The sequence below is a fragment of the Taudactylus pleione genome, unplaced genomic scaffold (genome assembly GCF_031769625.1).
Source record: "Taudactylus pleione unplaced genomic scaffold, aTauple2 ptg000381l, whole genome shotgun sequence".
NCBI lineage: Eukaryota > Metazoa > Chordata > Amphibia > Anura > Myobatrachidae > Taudactylus > Taudactylus pleione.
Genome location: NW_028284782.1, coordinates 2226320 through 2244035, shown reverse-complemented (window position 1 = coordinate 2244035; position 17716 = coordinate 2226320). Strand labels below are relative to the sequence as shown.

At 48.0% G+C, this 17716-nt stretch overlaps 1 protein-coding gene across 1 annotated transcript; it reads right to left on the bottom strand.

The window, feature by feature from the left end:
- Positions 1–781: 781 nt before the first annotated feature.
- On the bottom strand, positions 782–17716 carry LOC148507816 (ras-related protein Rab-38-like). Its single transcript, XM_088445482.1, has 3 exons — positions 17515–17716; positions 7714–7988; positions 782–1631 (listed from the first exon to the last, which is right to left on the bottom strand). Exons 1-3 carry the CDS (start codon positions 17714–17716, stop codon positions 1470–1472), a joined length of 639 nt encoding a protein of 212 aa, XP_088301608.1. The 3' UTR covers positions 782–1469.

Sequence of the window (17716 nt, the reverse complement as noted above, 5' to 3'; positions counted from 1 at the left end):
AAGAGATCAAGATACCAATGTTGACATCTCGACCACCAGCATCCCAAATGTAAGTATGCGGGTTAGCGTTAGCCCGGGATGGAGGGGGTTAGGTTTAGGGACCTCCCAGGGTGGGTTAGGGTTAGGCATCGACCGGGGTGGGTTATGGTTAGGCTACGGGGAGGGGGGATTAGGGTTAGGCACCACCCCGAGAGGGTTAGGTTTAGGGTGCGGGAAGGGGTGGGTTAGGGTTAGGCACCACCGAGGGAAGGTTAGGGTTAGGCACCACCTGGGAGGGTTAGGGTTGGAATCGGTATGATTTACCGCCGGACCCCTGCCCGGCGGTTGGAATCCCAACAGCAGCATCCCGGCAGAGGAGGAAATCCCGATCGTCGAAGGTAAGTATTCACTAACCTATTTCTAACCCTCTCTTAGGGGTGCCTAACCCTAACCTCTCCCCCAAGTGCCTAACCCTAATCCCCCCTCTAAGTGCCTAAACCTAATCCCCCCCTTCCCCACTGCCTAAACCTAAGTCACCCAGGGGGGTGCCTAACCCTAAGTCCCCCCCCCGGGGGTGCCTAACCCTCCCTTCCCCTAGCCTAACCCTAAACTCCCGAGGGGGTGCCTAATCCTAAGTCCCCCCCGAGAGCCCTAAACCTAACCCTCCCCACCCCGCGGCTGTCCGCACTCGGCATCACTGCGATCGGGATACTGGGCGCCGGTCTTCCGGCGTCGTTAAAATGACAGGCGTCTAGATTTAGACTTCTGTCATTTATCCCTCACCGGGATAAAGCAGTCGGGAAGCTGGCTGTCGGGATTAGGTCCGCCGGCTTCCCGACTGCATACCTTAGGGTTAGGGGTGGAGAGGGGGAGGGTAGTCTTCTTATTGGCTCCTGTCGGTATTTTGCACATCAGGATGCCACTGTAAGTCTACTGACTGACAGCATCCCGTCCGCCGGTCATCCATACCAATTCTATTCCAAGTACCTGTATTATATGCTGCCGCACACCACCTGAGAGATTGCCTAAACTCTCTCAAATAGCAGCAAGAGGAAAAGAAGAGAGTGGGGGCGGCTCTGCACAAACCAGTAAACAGCACACAATACAAATATTTCTATGTGTGAATTTATTAAAAATACCAATATTGACTCCTGATAATGTAGCATCAATCACAATTTATATAAGCATACACAATCTGAACCCATACAAGTAATAAAAGATGTATGCATACATACAGCATAAAACACACAATTGTGCTCACCATTAATATATAGGTAAATGGTTAAACTAAGTTATAACCAAATAGAACCCACATGAACAGATTAATAAAATCAAATGACCTAAAATAAAATTGGTATTTTGGATTTCTATGAATTCGCACGCAACTCATTTTGTACATATACACACATATCCATTCTACATACAAATACATTAATCCTCGTATTTTCTTGTAATAGCTGCATTTACACAGCGACACAAACTGTCAAAGCTTAGAAGCGGCAACACTGTGAACAGCCTTTGGTGTAACGCAAATTTAGAGGGCGTAGAGATGGTTTAACAATGTTTGAATCATTTGCAGATTCAGGATCCTCCTTGTTTGCAATCATTTGTTTAATTAAACAGGACATTGCTTCATCAATATTCACGTTCTCCTGCAGGATAAAGAAGAGGAAACATTATATAGTGCAGAATTTCATACTTCAAATCCTAAATAGCCCCAAACTGGAATGACTTGTTCCCTATTACCTTATAAACAACTGCAGTGTGAGGGAACCTTCCCTGGCTACTGTCTATTGCTCCTCACTTGCATGACCATGACTGCAGCTGCTTGTTTATATATGTTTGCATATTTATTCACATTAATGAGTTAAGCCACAAGTTGGCCATTGTTATATGAAAGATGGCATGCAGGGCATCTCCATCCGGCATGCATGTGCCCATTCCGGAATCCCAGCGCAACCAAATAGTCATTTCGTTCTCCCAGAAAAGAGGGACCCACAATCTCAGGTGTAGCGACCGCTCAGTCTCAAAATAAGGCACTTAAATTAAATAACGTTATTAGTAGGGGTGAGCGGGTTCGGATTTCTAAAATCCGAGCCCCCCCGATCCGAGTCCGATCCGAGTCAGGCTCGACTTTTCCCGCCTGACTCGGATCTGAAATCGAGGCAAAACGTCATCATTCCGCCTTCCGAGTCTCGCGGGTTTTGGACCCTATATAAGGTACCCGCGTCGGCGCCATTTTCTCACTCGGCTGTGGACAGTGAAGAGGGAGGGTGGGAGTTAGGGCTGTGTAGTGTAGTGTAGTGTAGTGCTGCTGTTGTCCACTACTTCAAAGTCCATAGGGGCTGGCTGTGTTGTGCTGTGCTGCTGTTGTTAATAGGGGCTGTGTCCACTACTTCAAAGTCCATAGGGGCTGGCTGTGTTGTGCTGTGCTGCTGTTGTTAATAGGGGCTGTGTCCACTACTTCAAAGTCCATAGGGGCTGGCTGGACTGTGTTGTGCAGTCAGTTCTCCATAGGGGCTGTGTCCACTCCAAAGTCCTGTGCAGTGTCCCAGTCCTAAAGGAGAGCTGTAGTGTTGTCCAGGGGGTGCTCTGTCCATCAGGGGCGCTCCCCCCAAGTGCTAAAAAAATAATATATTTTCTGTGTTTGTGAATTGTGTGCGCAGTAGCCGCACGTGCATCAACAAAGTAGTGCCAAGCGTGCGCCTGTGTCATAAGTAAAGGGCCGGCTGGCTTGACCGTTAAGGGTGCTGTAACCCCCGAAAGTACACTCCAGTCCAAACCAAAAAAAAATAATTTTCTGTGTTTGTGAATTGTGTGCGCAGTAGCCGCACGTGCATCAACAAAGTAGTGCCAAGCGTGCGCCTGTGTCATAAGTAAAGGGCCGGCTGGCTTGACCGTTAAAGGGTGCTGTAACCCCCAAAGTACACTCCAGTCCAAACCAAAAAAAATATTATTTTCTGTGTTTGTGAATTGTGTGCGCAGTAGCCGCACGTGCATCAACAAAGTAGTGCCAAGCGTGCGCCTGTGTCATAAGTAAAGGGCCGGCTGGCTTGACCGTTAAAGGGTGCTGTAACCCCCGAAAGTACACTCCAGTCCAAACCAAAAAAAAATTATTTTCTGTGTTTGTGAATTGTGTGCGCAGTAGCCGCACGTGCATCAACAAAGTAGTGCCAAGCGTGCGCCTGTGTCATAAGTAAAGGGCCGGATGGCTTGACCGTTAAAGGGTGCTGTAACCCCCGAAAGTACACTCCAGTCCAAACCAAAAAAAAATTATTTTCTGTGTTTGTGAATTGTGTGCGCAGTAGCCGCACGTGCATCAACAAAGTAGTGCCAAGCGTGCGCCTGTGTCATAAGTAAAGGGCCGGCTGGCTTGACCGTTAAGGGTGCTGTAACCCCCGAAAGTACACTCCAGTCCAAACCAAAAAAAAATTATTTTCTGTGTTTGTGAATTGTGTGCGCAGTAGCCGCACGTGCATCAACAAAGTAGTGCCAAGCGTGCGCCTGTGTCATAAGTAAAGGGCCGGCTGGCTTGACCGTTAAAGGGTGCTGTAACCCCCGAAAGTACACTCCAGTCCAAACCAAAAAAAAATTATTTTCTGTGTTTGTGAATTGTGTGCGCAGTAGCCGCACGTGCATCAACAAAGTAGTGCCAAGCGTGCGCCTGTGTCATAAGTAAAGGGCCGGCTGGCTTGACCGTTAAAGGGTGCTGTAACCCCCGAAAGTACACTCCAGTCCAAACCAAAAAAAAATTATTTTCTGTGTTTGTGAATTGTGTGCGCAGTAGCCGCACGTGCATCAACAAAGTAGTGCCAAGCGTGCGCCTGTGTCATAAGTAAAGGGCCGGCTGGCTTGACCGTTAAATGGTGCTGTAACCCACAAAGTACACTCCAGTCCAAACCAAAAAAAAAATTATTTTCTGTGTTTAGCCGCACGTATATATCAAATCGATATAACATAAATGGAGGACCAAACTTTCTCCGATAAAAATAAAATAGAGAAAGATCAAGAACCACTTCCTCCTAGTGCTGAAGCTGCTGCCACTAGTCATGACATAGACGATAACATGCCATCAACGTCGTCTGCCAAGGCCGATGCCCAATGTCATAGTAGAGGGCACATACAATCCCAAATGGCAAAGTTCAGGAAAATGACCTTGAAAAAGACATTTAAATCAGCTGAAGAGAAACGTAAACTTGCCAATATGCCATTTACGACACGGAGTGGCAAGGAACGGCTAAGGTCGATCCCTAGTATGTTCATGACTAGTGGTTCAGCTTCACATGACGATGGAAGCCCTCCTCCCACTAAAAAAATCAAAAGAGTTAAGCTGGCAAAAGCACAGCGAAGAACTGTGCTTTCTAAGAAGATATCACAAATCCCCAAGGAGAGTCCAAGTGTGGTGGTGGTTGCGATGCCTGACCTTCCCAGCACTGGACGGGAAGAGGTGGCTCTTTCCACCATTTGCACGCCCCCTGCAAGTGCTGAAAGGAGCACCCACAGTCCACTTGCTGATATGCAAATTGAAGATGTCACTGTTGAAGTACAACAGGATGAGGATACTGGTGTAGCTGGCGCTGAGGAGGAAGTTGGCGAGGAGGATTCTGATGGTGATGTGGTTTGTTTAAATCAGGCTCCGGGGGAGACAGTTGTTGTCCGTGGGATGAAAAAGCCCATCACGGTCATGCCTGGGCAGAAGACCAAACATTCCACCTCTTTGGTCTGGCAATATTTCTATCCAAATCCGGACAACAACTGTCTTGCCATATGTACCATATGTAAAGGTGAAATAAGTAGGGGTAGGGACGTCAACCACCTAGGAACATCCTCCCTTATACGGCACCTGCAGCGCGTTCATAAAAAGTTACTGTCAAGTTCAGAAACTTTGGCTAAGACCGTAAGCAGTCCAGGGACACCTAAATCCCGTTGTCCTGTTGTATCCAAGCGCCTGCAAACCACACCGTCAACTCCCTCCTCGTCAATTTCCTCCTTAGTCAGGATCGGAAGTAGTCCTGCAGGCCATGTCACTGGCATGACTGACTCTCCTATCCGGGATTCCTCTGGAGGATCCTGCATTGCTACGCCTACTGCTGCCGCTGCTGCTGTTGCTGCTGCTGGGAGTCGTTCACCATCCCAGAGAGGAAGTAGGAACACCACTACTTTTACTAAACAATTGACCCTCCAACAGTCCTTAGCGAGGAGGATGAAGTACGACAGCAGTCATCCTGAAGCAAAACGTATAACTGAGGCCTTGACTGCTATGTTGGTGTTAGACGTGCGTCTGGTATCCGCCATTAGTGCAGTGGGATTTAGACAATTGATGGAGGTAGTGTGTCCCCGGTTCCAAATCCCGTCTAGATTCCACTTCACTAGGCAGGCGATACCGAGACTGTACAGAAACGTCAGAAAAAGTGTCCTCAGTGTCCTGAAAAATGCCGTTGTACACAATGTCCACTTAACCACGGACATGTGGACAAGTGGAACAGGGCAGACTAAGGACTATATGACTGTGACAGCCCACTGGGTAGATGTATCACCTTACGCAGCAACAGCAGCAGCGTCACCAGTAGCAGCATCTCAGAAATGCCAGCTCGTTACAAGGCAGGCTACGCTGTGTATCACCGGTTTCAGTAAGAGGCACACCGCCGACAACCTCTTAGAGAAACTGAGGGAAATCATCGCCCAGTGGCTTACCCCACTTAGACTCTCCTGGGGATTTGTGATATCTGACAACGCCACCAATATTGTGCGGGCATTACATCTGGGCAAATTCCAGCACGTCCCATGTTTTGCTCACACAATAAACTTGATGGTGCAGAATTTTCTGAAAAGCGACAGGGGCGTGCAGGAGACGCTTTGGGTGGCCCGAAAAATTTCTGGCCACTTTCGCCATTCAGCGACTGCGTGCCGAAGACTGGAGCGCCAGCAAACACTCTTGAACCTGCCCCGCCATCACCTGAAGCAAGAGGTTGTGACGCGGTGGAACTCAACCCTCTATATGCTTCAGAGGATGGAGGAGCAGCAAAAGGCCATACAAGCCTATACATCCACCTATGACATAGGCAAAGGAGGGGGTATGCACCTGACTCAAGCGCAGTGGAGAATGATTTCCGTGTTGTGCAAGGTTCTCCAGCCCTTCGAACTTGCCACACGTGAAGTCAGTTCAGACACTGCCAGCTTGAGTCAGGTCATTCCCCTCATCAGGCTTTTGCAGAAGCAGCTAGAGAAAGTGAAGGAGGAGCTAAGACGGAGCGATTCCGCTCGGCATGTGGGACTTGTGGATGAAGCCCTTCATTCGCTTTGCCAGGATTCCAGGGTGGTCAATCTGTTGAAATCAGACCACTACGTTTTGGCCACCGTGCTCGATCCTAGGTTTAAAGCCTATGTGGTGTCTCTCTTTCCGGCCGACACAAGCCTGCAGAGGTGCAAAGACCTGCTGGTGAACACACTGTCAGCTGAAGCGGAACGTGACACGTCAACGGCTCCTTCTTCATTTTCTCCTGCAACTGGGGCTGCCAGGAAAAAACTTAGGTATCCTAAGCAACCCGCTGGCGGTGATGCAGGGCAGGCAGGACCAAGTTTGGACATCTGGTCCGGACTGAAGGACCTGGCAACAATTTCTGACATGTCTACTGTCACTGCATATGATACTGTCACCATTGACAGAATGGTGGAGGATTACATCGGTGACAGCATCCAAGTAGGCATGGCAGACAGTCCATACCTGTACTGGCAGGAAAAAGAGGCAATTTGGAGGCCCCTGTACAAACTGGCTCTATTTTACCTGAGTTGCCCCCCCTCCAGTGTGTACTCCGAAAGAGTGTTTAGTGCAGCCGGGAACCTTGTCAGCGAAAGGCGTAGGAGGTTGCTTCCACAGAATGTGGAGAACATGATGTTCATCAAAATGAATTATCAGCTCTTCCAGGGAGACCAGCCTCCAGAAGGTACAGAGGGACCTGTGGTGGTGGATTCAAGTGGGGACGAGTTAATACTTTGTGAGGATGAGGATGTACACACTGAAGAGGGTGAGGAATCGGTGGATGAGGAGGATGAGGATGACATCTTGCCTCCATAGAGCCAGTTTGTGCAGGGACACATTAATTGCCAGCTTGTTTTGTGGGGGCCCAAACGAACCAATCATTTCAGCCACAGTTGTGTGGCAGACCCTGGCGCTGAAATGATTGGTTTGTTAAAGTGTGCATGTCCTGTTTATACAACATAAGGGTGGGTGGGAGGGCCCAAGGACAATTCCATCTTGCACCTCTTTTTTTTCTTTGCATTATGTACAGTTTGGGGCCTAGTTTTTCAAACTGCCATCCTGTCTGCCACTGCAGTTTCACGTCTAGATGGGTCACGTGTTTGTGCCGCCCACTCGTGTCGCTTAGCATAGTCATCCAGCTACCTCGGTGCAACGTTTTGGACATAAAAACACTATTGTGAGGTGTGAGGTGTTCAGAATAGACTGGAAATGAGTGGAAATTAAGGTTATTGAGGTTAATAATAGCATAGGAGCAGAAAAACCTACAAATTCTGTGATTTTAGCTGTTTTTATGCTTTTTTAAAAAAAAATACAGATCCAAAACACAAAACCCAGAACCCAAAACACGGAAGGGTGGTTTTGGCAAAACCAATCCAGATCCAAAACACGAAGAAAGATCCAGATCCAAAACCAAAACACAAAACACGAAAAGTGGCCGGTGCACACCCCTAGTTATTAGGGGTAAGGGCTGTTACCTTAGCAGAAGTCATATGACAGTCTGTAAAACCCAGCTCCCGGCCCAGGTCCTCTACACTTTGGCTATTTGTTCCATGGGGGATCAGGTCACACTTGTTCCCTATTAGGATCATTGGGATGGAATTTCCATTATTTAGGGAGACCTTAGAGTCCAGGTCCTCCTTCCAACGCTGAATAGATTGCAGTGTGGCAGCCCGTCCCAAGTCACAAACCACAAGAGCACCAGCTGCCTCACGGTAATATAGCCGAGTCATGTGTCCAAATCGCTCCTGACCTGAGAAAAGACCATAGAGAAAATGGTAATCAAAACACATATATTATCTTATTCCATATTTCTACCATACACAAGTGATGTTAGTGCATGCATAAATTCCTGTAATAATATCTGCATGATCGGTGAGTTTTGCATTAGACTGTGACAAGATGAATTTGTTCACATGGGAATAATTTCATCTCGCCACAGCCTCCTGCATCTTATAACAACCTACACCAATTCACCACAGTCCTCTGCATCTCATAGCAATCTACGCCGTGTCATCACAGTCCCCTGCATCTCATCACAACCTACGCCGTGTCATCACAGTCCCCTGCATCTCATAACAACCTACGCCGTGTCATCACAGTCCCCTGCATCTCATAACAACCTACGCCGTGTCACCACAGTCCCCTGCATCTCATAACAACCTATGTCATGTCATCACAGTCTCCTTCATCTCATCACAACTTACACCTTGTCACCACAGTCCCCTGCATCTCATAACATATGCCATGTCACCACAGTCCCCTGCATCTTATAACAACCTACGCCGTGTCACCACAGTTCTCTGCATCTCATAACCTATGCCATGTCACCACAGTCCCCTGCATCTCATAACAACCTATGCCATGTCCCCACAGACACCTGCATCTTATAACAACCTACACCGTGTCACCACAGTCCCCTGCATCTTATAACAACCTATGCCGTGTCACCACAGCCCCCTACATCTCATAACAACATATGCCATGTCACCACAGACCCCTGCATCTCATAACAACCTACACCGTGTCACCACAGTCCTCTGCATCTCATAACCTATGCCATGTCACCACAGTCCCCTGCATCTCATAACAACCTATGCCTTGTCACCACAGTCCCCTGCATCTTATAACAACCTACACCGTGTCACCACAGTCCCCTGCATCTTATAACCTATGCCATGTCACCACAGCCCCCTACATCTCATAACAACATATGCCATGTCACCACAGCCCCTGCATCTCATAACAACCTACACCGTGTCACCACAGTCCTCTGCATCTCATAACCTATGCCATGTCACCACAGTCCCCTGCATTTCATAACAACCTACACCGTGTCACCACAGTCCCCTGTATCTTGTAACAACCTATGCCATGTCACCACAGTCCCCTGCATCTCATAACCTACGTCATGTCACCATAGCCCCCTACATCTCATAACAACCTACCCCAAGTCACCATAGTCCTCTGCATCTCACAACAGCCTCCTGCTTCTCACTACTGCCCCCCTGCATCTCAAAAGAGCCTTCGTCTCACTAATGCCCCCTGCATTTTACCACAGTCCCATGCATCTCACCCCTGCCACCTGCATTTCACCAATGTCACCACAACCCCCCCTGCTGCTGCCCTGCAGCTGGCTGGGGCCTGGCCACTGAGATGTGCTAAGAAGGGCAGGAGAATCATGGATGAGAGATTTGTAGTGCAGCTACCGTACGCTTTATCAGCAGCATGTCCCAGGGGCTGGGGCACCTGTGCATATTTCCCCAGTCTCCATTCGCACACCTCCCCGACTGCCGAACATGGCAATGAGCAATGTCCTATTTGCATAATGTAACCTGTGTTTCCTGGGCTTCCTGTTGAGCTGCCTCGCCGTGGTGCCTCTGTCCAAGAACAGTGCCGACTTCCATGGGAGGTGCCTACTCCACTGCATCTCACCACAACCCCTGCTTCTTACTCCTGCATCTCACCCATGTCGTCACAACCCCTACTGCTGCTGCCCTGAAGCTGGCTGGGGCCCACCCACTGGGCAGTGCTGGGAAGGGCAGGAGAATCATTTATGAGATATTTATATTGCAGCTACCATAAGCATTAACAGCAGGATGTCCCTGGGGCACCTCTGCATATTTTCGCAGCGCCTCCATGTGCACCCCTACCCAGCTGCTGAACATGCTGATGAGCAAAACCCTCTTTGCACAATGTACCCTGTATTTCCTGTGCTTCCTGTTGAGCTTCCTCGTTGTGGTGCCCCTGTCCAAGAACAGCACCGACTTCCATGGAAGGTGCCTACTGTTCACCAAGGCTGTGTGGCTGAGCAGGAACAACATGCCAGAGAGGGAGCATTTCCCAGTGCAAGAGTGTTCCGATGGTAGTGTTTTTACCATTTAGTTGGCAATCTGATGATTGACATCATCGAATGGGTTTTTTTCTTAACATTTCCTAGAACTATGCCTCCCGTGCCTCCTTCCTGGCTACTGTGTCTGCATCAGGGCATCTTCATGGGTTTGCTGGAATCTGTCTCTCATTCACTGTTTGCCTCAGTTGTGACCCTACTAAGTCCCTGACTCTCTCCCCTCTCTACGTTGCTGCTGAGCAACAGGGCACATTGCTATCTCTGATTGTCTCTCACTGTCTCAGAGAGCCAATCAGAGTGCAGCCCCCGGCCGTGCAACAGCAGTCAGTCACTGCACAACATTTTTTTCTGTGATTTGCTTTATTCCAAACCTCACTGCCTCAGTTTCAAATGCTCTCTTACTGTATCAGCACCCTGGCCAGCTCCTATACAGCAGCTTGGTGCAAGATTTTTTTTCCTATGACTTGATTCACTAAAATCGTCACTGCTCAGCTCCCTTTTGTCACAGGTGAATCGTTCAAGCCTTCCTCAACCAATGCTGTATAGAATAGTGAAAACCCCATCATAATCCGTCCAATGGTTCATGAGATTAGCCCGATCAAACATGCAGACCCCTAAACCGGGGACTTTATTTTATATATAGAGAGGTAGAGATACCTTGAGGATGCTAATACTGCAGCTAAACTGGTCAGATGGTGACGATCAACTGTTAACAGAACACCTTGATCCAGAGAGTGAAGCAACTTTCCAGAGATTTTCATGTTTCCATGAGCAGTTCAGTAACTATGGATATGCCTTACTAATATTGCTTCTATGTACAAGTGTTTAACTTTGTATCTTCTATACATTAAATAATTACTATACTACAAGAAATATTTTTGTTAAATGGAGGCCTAAGACACATAGGGGGGAGAAGAGCGAGAGATAGGGTGGCAGGCCTAAGACACATAGGGGGGAGAAGAGCGAGAGATAGGGTGGCAGACCTAAGACACATAGGGGGGAGAAGAGCGAGAGATAGGGTGGCAGACCTAAGACACATAGGGGGGAGAAGAGCGAGAGATAGGGTGGCAGACCTAAGACACATAGGGGGGAGAAGAGCAAGAGACAGAGTGGCAGGTAAGACACATAGGGGGGAGAAGAGCGAGAGACAGGGTGGCAGGCCTAAGACACATAGGGGGAGAAGAGCGAGAGACAGAGTGGCAGGTAAGACAGAGAGACAGGAGGGGGATGGGAAAAACAGCAACACAGGATGAGAAGATTGAGATGGGTGTATAGAGATAGAGTTGGGGGACAGAGAGAAAGAGGTTACTAAAAATAAAGGTGGAGAGAAAAATAGTAAAAAGTGACAGAGGGAAAAATAGAACCAGACAGAGGAGGATGGAGAGAGATATGACGTTACCAGGGGAGAGAGAGGAGGAGAAAAAAAGTGGCATGGGAGGGCTAAAAAACAGAAGAGGAAAGAGACACAGGAAGAAGTAGAGAGAAAAAAACAACTTCTAGTAGAAATATACAATTTACCCGGGAGAATCGCACACACAAACGTAAATAATTCAATGTGGGTGCACATTGATAGCAGTTAATATACAGAAAGCCTGGAAAACCAATACTCCAAGTAGTATCCAGAAAACAAGCAAAAGAGTGCAGTAACTGTGCATGCCGACATCTTAGTGCTTCCTCCTTGCCCAAACTTGGCGTACACAGGTAGAGGACAAAAAGAAATCACAGGCGCCGCCCCCACTCCCTGCTTGGCTCGCTGCCCAGCCAATATTAAAAACAGGGTTGACATTGGTGGATGAAACCTTGGATGGTTCACAGCCGATGGTTTCATACTAGGGATGTGCAGGCTCGGTTCTACTCGGTTCCGTTCGGTTCTTTTTACCGAATCTTATTGGCTATCCAAAACTCGTGACAGCTGAAACCCAATAAGATCCGGTAAAAAGAACCGAACGGAACCGAGTAGAACCGAGCCTGCACATCCCTATTTCATACCAAGAATGTCAACCACCAATGGTACCATCGATGGTTAACCTACCAATGACATCCCTAGATAGGCTGGCAGGCCAGGGGGAGGAAAGGAAGCAGGAACAGGCACTAGGGAAGGAGACTGGGGAGGAGAAGTGCAGAGATAGGATATACAGGAGAAAGGGGTGGGTATACAGGAGAAAGGGGCAGAGCCTCAGAGAGGGAAGGGTGAAGAAACATCTACACAGTCACAGCACAGGGGATATTGCAGCAACACTTTTTTTATTATTTTACAATATGTGATGCTGTAGATACAGGAAACGGTAAGCCCCACCTACTTGTGGAAGGGCCCCGATTCCCCACTGGCCCAGTCTGATCATTCACTGTATTTGGTCTTTAGTGCTCCCAGTCCTACCCCAACTATACAACAAGTTTAATTGACCATTGCCATTCAAGCTCTATTCGTTCAGCAAAATGTGCAGAGAGATTAGATGTGGGAGGGAGGTGTCCAAACTGAAATCTAAATTGCAGTGTAAAAATAAAGCTGTCCAGCATTTGTGGGCTACATGCAAAAATTCACCCCACAAGCAAAAAAAATTCTGTATTCGCACCCATTGCATTGCAACATGGTTTGTCCAGATACACAGTTACTTGCTATATCTTACTCTTTTCCCAAATATGAATTGGGCCCAGCCAGCCTTATTCACAGTCAGTCTTAAATTAATTTGAGAATTATTCAGTCTCAAATTGCGTTTTACTTGTGCAGTGCAACAAATTTGCAATCTGCATCTTTTTTTTTTGGTCTCAAGGCTGACTTATGGCTAGCTGCAACTAGGAGGCTGAGACCTGGGCTGGGGAAATCCCTGGTGGGCCCCTGTGCTTCATATCTCCATCCACTAGCACAAAGGAGTGGAGCCTAAATAGCCACAAATGATTGCAGAATGCAGTGACAGTGACCAGCAGGTGCCGTCACAGTTCTGAGCTGTCATGGACATCAGGGGTGTGTTGGGGAGGCGGAGCCTAAGTGCACTGCCCAGTGTCACTCATGTCAGTTGGGGGGCAGGCTGTCACATCTTGAGGACAGGCAGCTCTTCAGTCACTTATATCAGCAGGAGATCGGACCCTAAAGACTCTACACAGACATCAGGCAGGCGGAAGGAGGCAGAGCCAGGAATAAAAACTGAGACAGGAAGGTAAACGCTGTATCTGGGTTAGGACTGACCTTGCAATGGTCACTGGGCAGCTCAACACTACCTCCATGACCCCTCCATACTAATCTAACCACTACCTAGCTCAGTGTTGGCTACCCTTGACACTCCAGCTGTTATGGAACTACATAACCCAGCATGCACTGCTACAGTTTTGCTATTAGGGCATGCTAAAACTGTGGCAGGGCATGCTGGGATATATAGTTCCACAACAGCTGCAGTGTCAAGGTTAGCCAACACTGACCTAGCTGCACTACACCTCTGTCCCCTCCTTACTGAACACTGTCTCTCTGCACTACCTACCTGATACCTTAATTTCCACCACCACATTTCTACACATCATCCCCCTGAGAGCTCCATACCAAGCACTACCTCTCTGCCCTATCCAGGGCTGTAACTAAGGTGGTGCCACATGTGCCACCTCACAGGGCACCACAGGGAGGGGACGCTGCTCAGGCCGGCCAATTTTCTGTTTTTAATCACTCTCACTTGCAGCTTCCTTTTCCTTTATCCCTGTTATCTCTTGTTAGTCCCTATCACCTCCCTGGCCAAACGTATCCTCTTTTTTTTTTTTTAACACACACATTTCAAAATCTGGTCATACACAGTGCTCAAACCTGTGACCTCTCAGTCAGGTGTTACTATCACACCTTTGCCAGTGAGTTCAGCTGCCCGGCACAGGGTACATATATGGATCTCCCCACCGCTGATATTTGCTGCATATACACTACAAGCAGCACTTTCTATACATCTTCAGTTGGTGATCTACACTGCCGGCTCCCGACTGCACGGCTGTTCTGACAGACAAATCCTGCTGCAGGTGCAGCTACACCAGCGCTCTCCTACATCTAGAGCTGGTGAGTTATACTGCATAATTATTGTATCATCACTGCAGCCATTGGATTCACACTGTTTAGCAGTGACACCTGTATAAGGGATGTAGTTAGGATACCAGTGGGAGGTATCCCACCCGCCGATATATCCCGACATGAGACTAAAGATTGGCGTCGATATCCTGACTCCTATCATTGTCCCCACTACTAAATCCCGACACTCAGCTTACTGAACGAAGGTAAGCCGTGTGTCTCAGTGTGTAGCCGTGGGAGGGGGGGGGTTAGTGTTAGGGACCGCCAGGTGGGACTTAGGGTAGGGAAAGTGGGGGGTTAGAAACCCCACCCGGGAGGGTCAAGTTTAGGGTACAGGGTGGGGAGGTTAGGTTTAGGCACTAATGGGGGGAGGTTAGGGTTAGGTACTAAGGGGGCAGGTTATGGTTAGGCATCCCTAAGGGAGGGTTGGGGGAGGAGAGGGGAGGGTTAGAATACTTACCTGATGCTGTCGGCATTACATACTGATTCCCTGTATAACAGTGGTACAACTGGATTGGTCATCATCATACGGGACAAATCAGATTTGTCATACCCCTTCTCCATGAGGCCACACCCCTTTTTCAGGTGAGTATCCTTATGTCCCTATTTGAAAAATGGGGGGGGCAACTCTCTTCTTGACCCAGGGCACCAAAAACTCTAGTAATGACTCTATACCCATGACCCTTCTATATCAAACACTATCTCTCTGCACTGCCTCCATGACCCCTCCATGCCCACCACTGCCTCCCTGACCCTGCACACCAATCACTACTACTCTGCATTACCACCTGACTAATCCATGCCAATCACTACCTCTCAGCAGTCTGTACTATCTCCCTGATCCCTCTATCAAACACTAGCTCTCTGCCCTGCCTCCATAACCCCTTAATGACCAACATTACCTCTGCACTACCTCCCTGACCTCTGCATATTCACCACTACCATCTGTACAACCCCTGACCCTTTCATACCAAACACTACTTCTCTGCAGTCTGTACTATATCCCTGACCCTGCACACCAATCACTACTACTCTGCATTACCACCTGACCCATCCATACCAATCACTACCTCTCAGCAGTCTTTACTATCTCCCTGATCCCTCTATCAAACACTAGCTCTCTGCACTGCCTCCCTGACACCTGCATACTCACCACTACCACTCTGCACTGCCTCCCTGACACTTGCATACTCACCCCTACCACTCTGCACTGCCTCCCTGACACCTGCATACTCACCAGTCACCACTACCACTCTGCACTGCCTCCCTGACACCTGCATACTCACCACTACCACTCTGCACTGCCTCCCTGACACCTGCATACTCACCACTACCACTCTGCACTGCCTCCCTGACACCTGCATACTCACCACTACCACTCTGCACTGCCTCCCTGACACCTGCATACTCACCACTACCACTCTGCACTGCCTCCCTGACACCTGCATACTCACCACTACCACTCTGCACTGCCTCCATGACACCTGCATACCCACCACTACCACTCTGCACTGCCTCCCTGACACCTGCATACTCACCACTACCACTCTGCACTGCCTCCCTGACACCTGCATACTCACCACTACCACTCTGCACTGCCTCCCTGACACCTGCATACTCACCACTACCACTCTGCACTGCCTCCATGACACCTGCATACCCACCACTACCACTCTGCACTGCCTCCCTGACATCTGCATACTCACCAGTCACCACTACCACTCTGCACTGCCTCCCTGACACCTGCATACTCACCACTACCACTCTGGACTATCCATCTGACCAGGAGCATCGGAATGATTTTATGATGGAGGGGCAATATAGAATTTCATTTTGCTCACCCCCCCCCCCCCCCGCCTCCCTCCACCTTATCTATTGCTTGTCGTTGAGCAGCAGGACGCAATGTCAGGACTGGAACAGCAGCTACGGAAGGTCAGGGGCTGTACACTATAGCAATAGGCTGCACAATGCACAGCCCCTGACCTTCCCTAGCTGCCACTTCACTGGCGCCTTGCAAATGTTTGGTGGGGGCAGGCTCAATCCCCCCCCTGTTCCAACACCTATGCACCTGACCATTTAATACCATACACTACCTCTCTAAAGTCTGTGCTAGCCCTGACCCCTCCATACCAAATACTAGCTCTCTGCCCTGCCTCCATGACCCCTTAACTACATAACTGATTGCAGACCCTCCAGCATGACCTGTTCCATTAGGTACAAAATACCCTGCTCCTGGACTTCCTTCTTAATTTATGATTGCAGACACCTGTGCAGAGACACCTGTCTCATCAATTACCTAGATCAACACAGGTGACTGCAGTCATACATTAGGTGGTAAGTCCAGGGGCAGAGTGTTTTGTACCTAATGGAATGGGTCATGTTGGAGGGTAGGTGATTGCCATGCACAGGAGTAGATATATGTCATTGATTATACCAACACTTTTGCGCAGTCTAGATGGCCACACCTCCTCCAGTATTTGGCCACACCCCTTTGTGGGTCTGCTTTATTGTATTCCCATTTTACCACCAAGGAAGTTTCTGCTTGTAAGACTAGCACAAAAGTGACAGTATCCACCTGAGATTTGTGGAGTAGAAGTGGTGCACAGGAAATACAGTACACGTGAAATTGGTTGGGTATTGTTCATCTGTCTGGATTTGCTGCTGCTATTATTTATTAAATAATATATTATATATGTGATGTTTTCTATGGTGCTATATGTTGCAGTGCTGCAGAACCCTTGTGGTGCCTTATAAATAAAAGAGAATACTTCAATAATAATATAAAGAGAGCATTTTCAATGTGAAGGAAAGCTATACAAACACTCTCTGCTGGGAGCAGTTTCTTACTTTTGTATTACTTAGTATTTTTGTGTTGACTGCACTTTGTATATGAGTAAGCATTTAGGAGTAGTAGTTGCACATATATCCACATGAACTTCTCTATGTATTAATATTTTCTTTATTTTGCAGTTCTCTTAGCCTATCCATGCCCTGGTCATATGTTAAGAATATGATTACGATCTTCTTTTAGAATAATTACCACAGATGGGGTAGTGAATGTCAGCAATGTACCATAAACTGTCTTTCTGCCATACACCAAAAGACATTCAGACGTTAAATAACACTACCTGCCATCTCAGTCTTTCCTAATGAACTCCACAATTGACCTGCCCTCTGGGCTAAATACTGAAAGATTATATGAAAATTATAAGAATGACCAAAAGGAAACTAGTTTGTATCCGTCATGGAATTACTACATTATAATATTTTTTCTTTATACAGTATAATTTACTATGCATTCATTATTTGCATCTATAGAGGAGCTTATTCTGGCAGTCATGAATGTCTGGACACAGTGAAGAATACACAGGAACTATCGTTTAGTCCACTCACCTGCAATATCCCACAGCTGAAGTCTCACTAGAGTGTCCTTCTCCCAGTTCAAGATCTTCAGCGCAAAATCCACCCCGATAGTAGCTCTGTAGCAGTGAGAGTAGATATTGTGTACATATCGCTGTATAATAGAGGTCTTGCCAACTCCGAGGTCACCCACTACCAGTACTTTACAGAGGAACTCTCTCTTTGGGGAGCTCAT

Excerpts from the sequence above, each read along its gene's own strand:
- LOC148507816 (XM_088445482.1), bottom strand. The coding sequence starts at position 17,716 with ATGAGCTCCCCAAAGAGAGAGTTCCTCTGTAAAGTACTGGTAGTGGGT. Across the intron at positions 7,989-17,514 it reads TCAGCTGTGGGATATTGCAG|GTCAGGAGCGATTTGGACAC; the intron begins GTGAGTGGACTA and ends GTCTTTTCTCAG. Across the intron at positions 1,632-7,713 it reads GTCATATGACTTCTGCTAAG|GAGAACGTGAATATTGATGA; the intron begins GTAACAGCCCTT and ends TTTATCCTGCAG.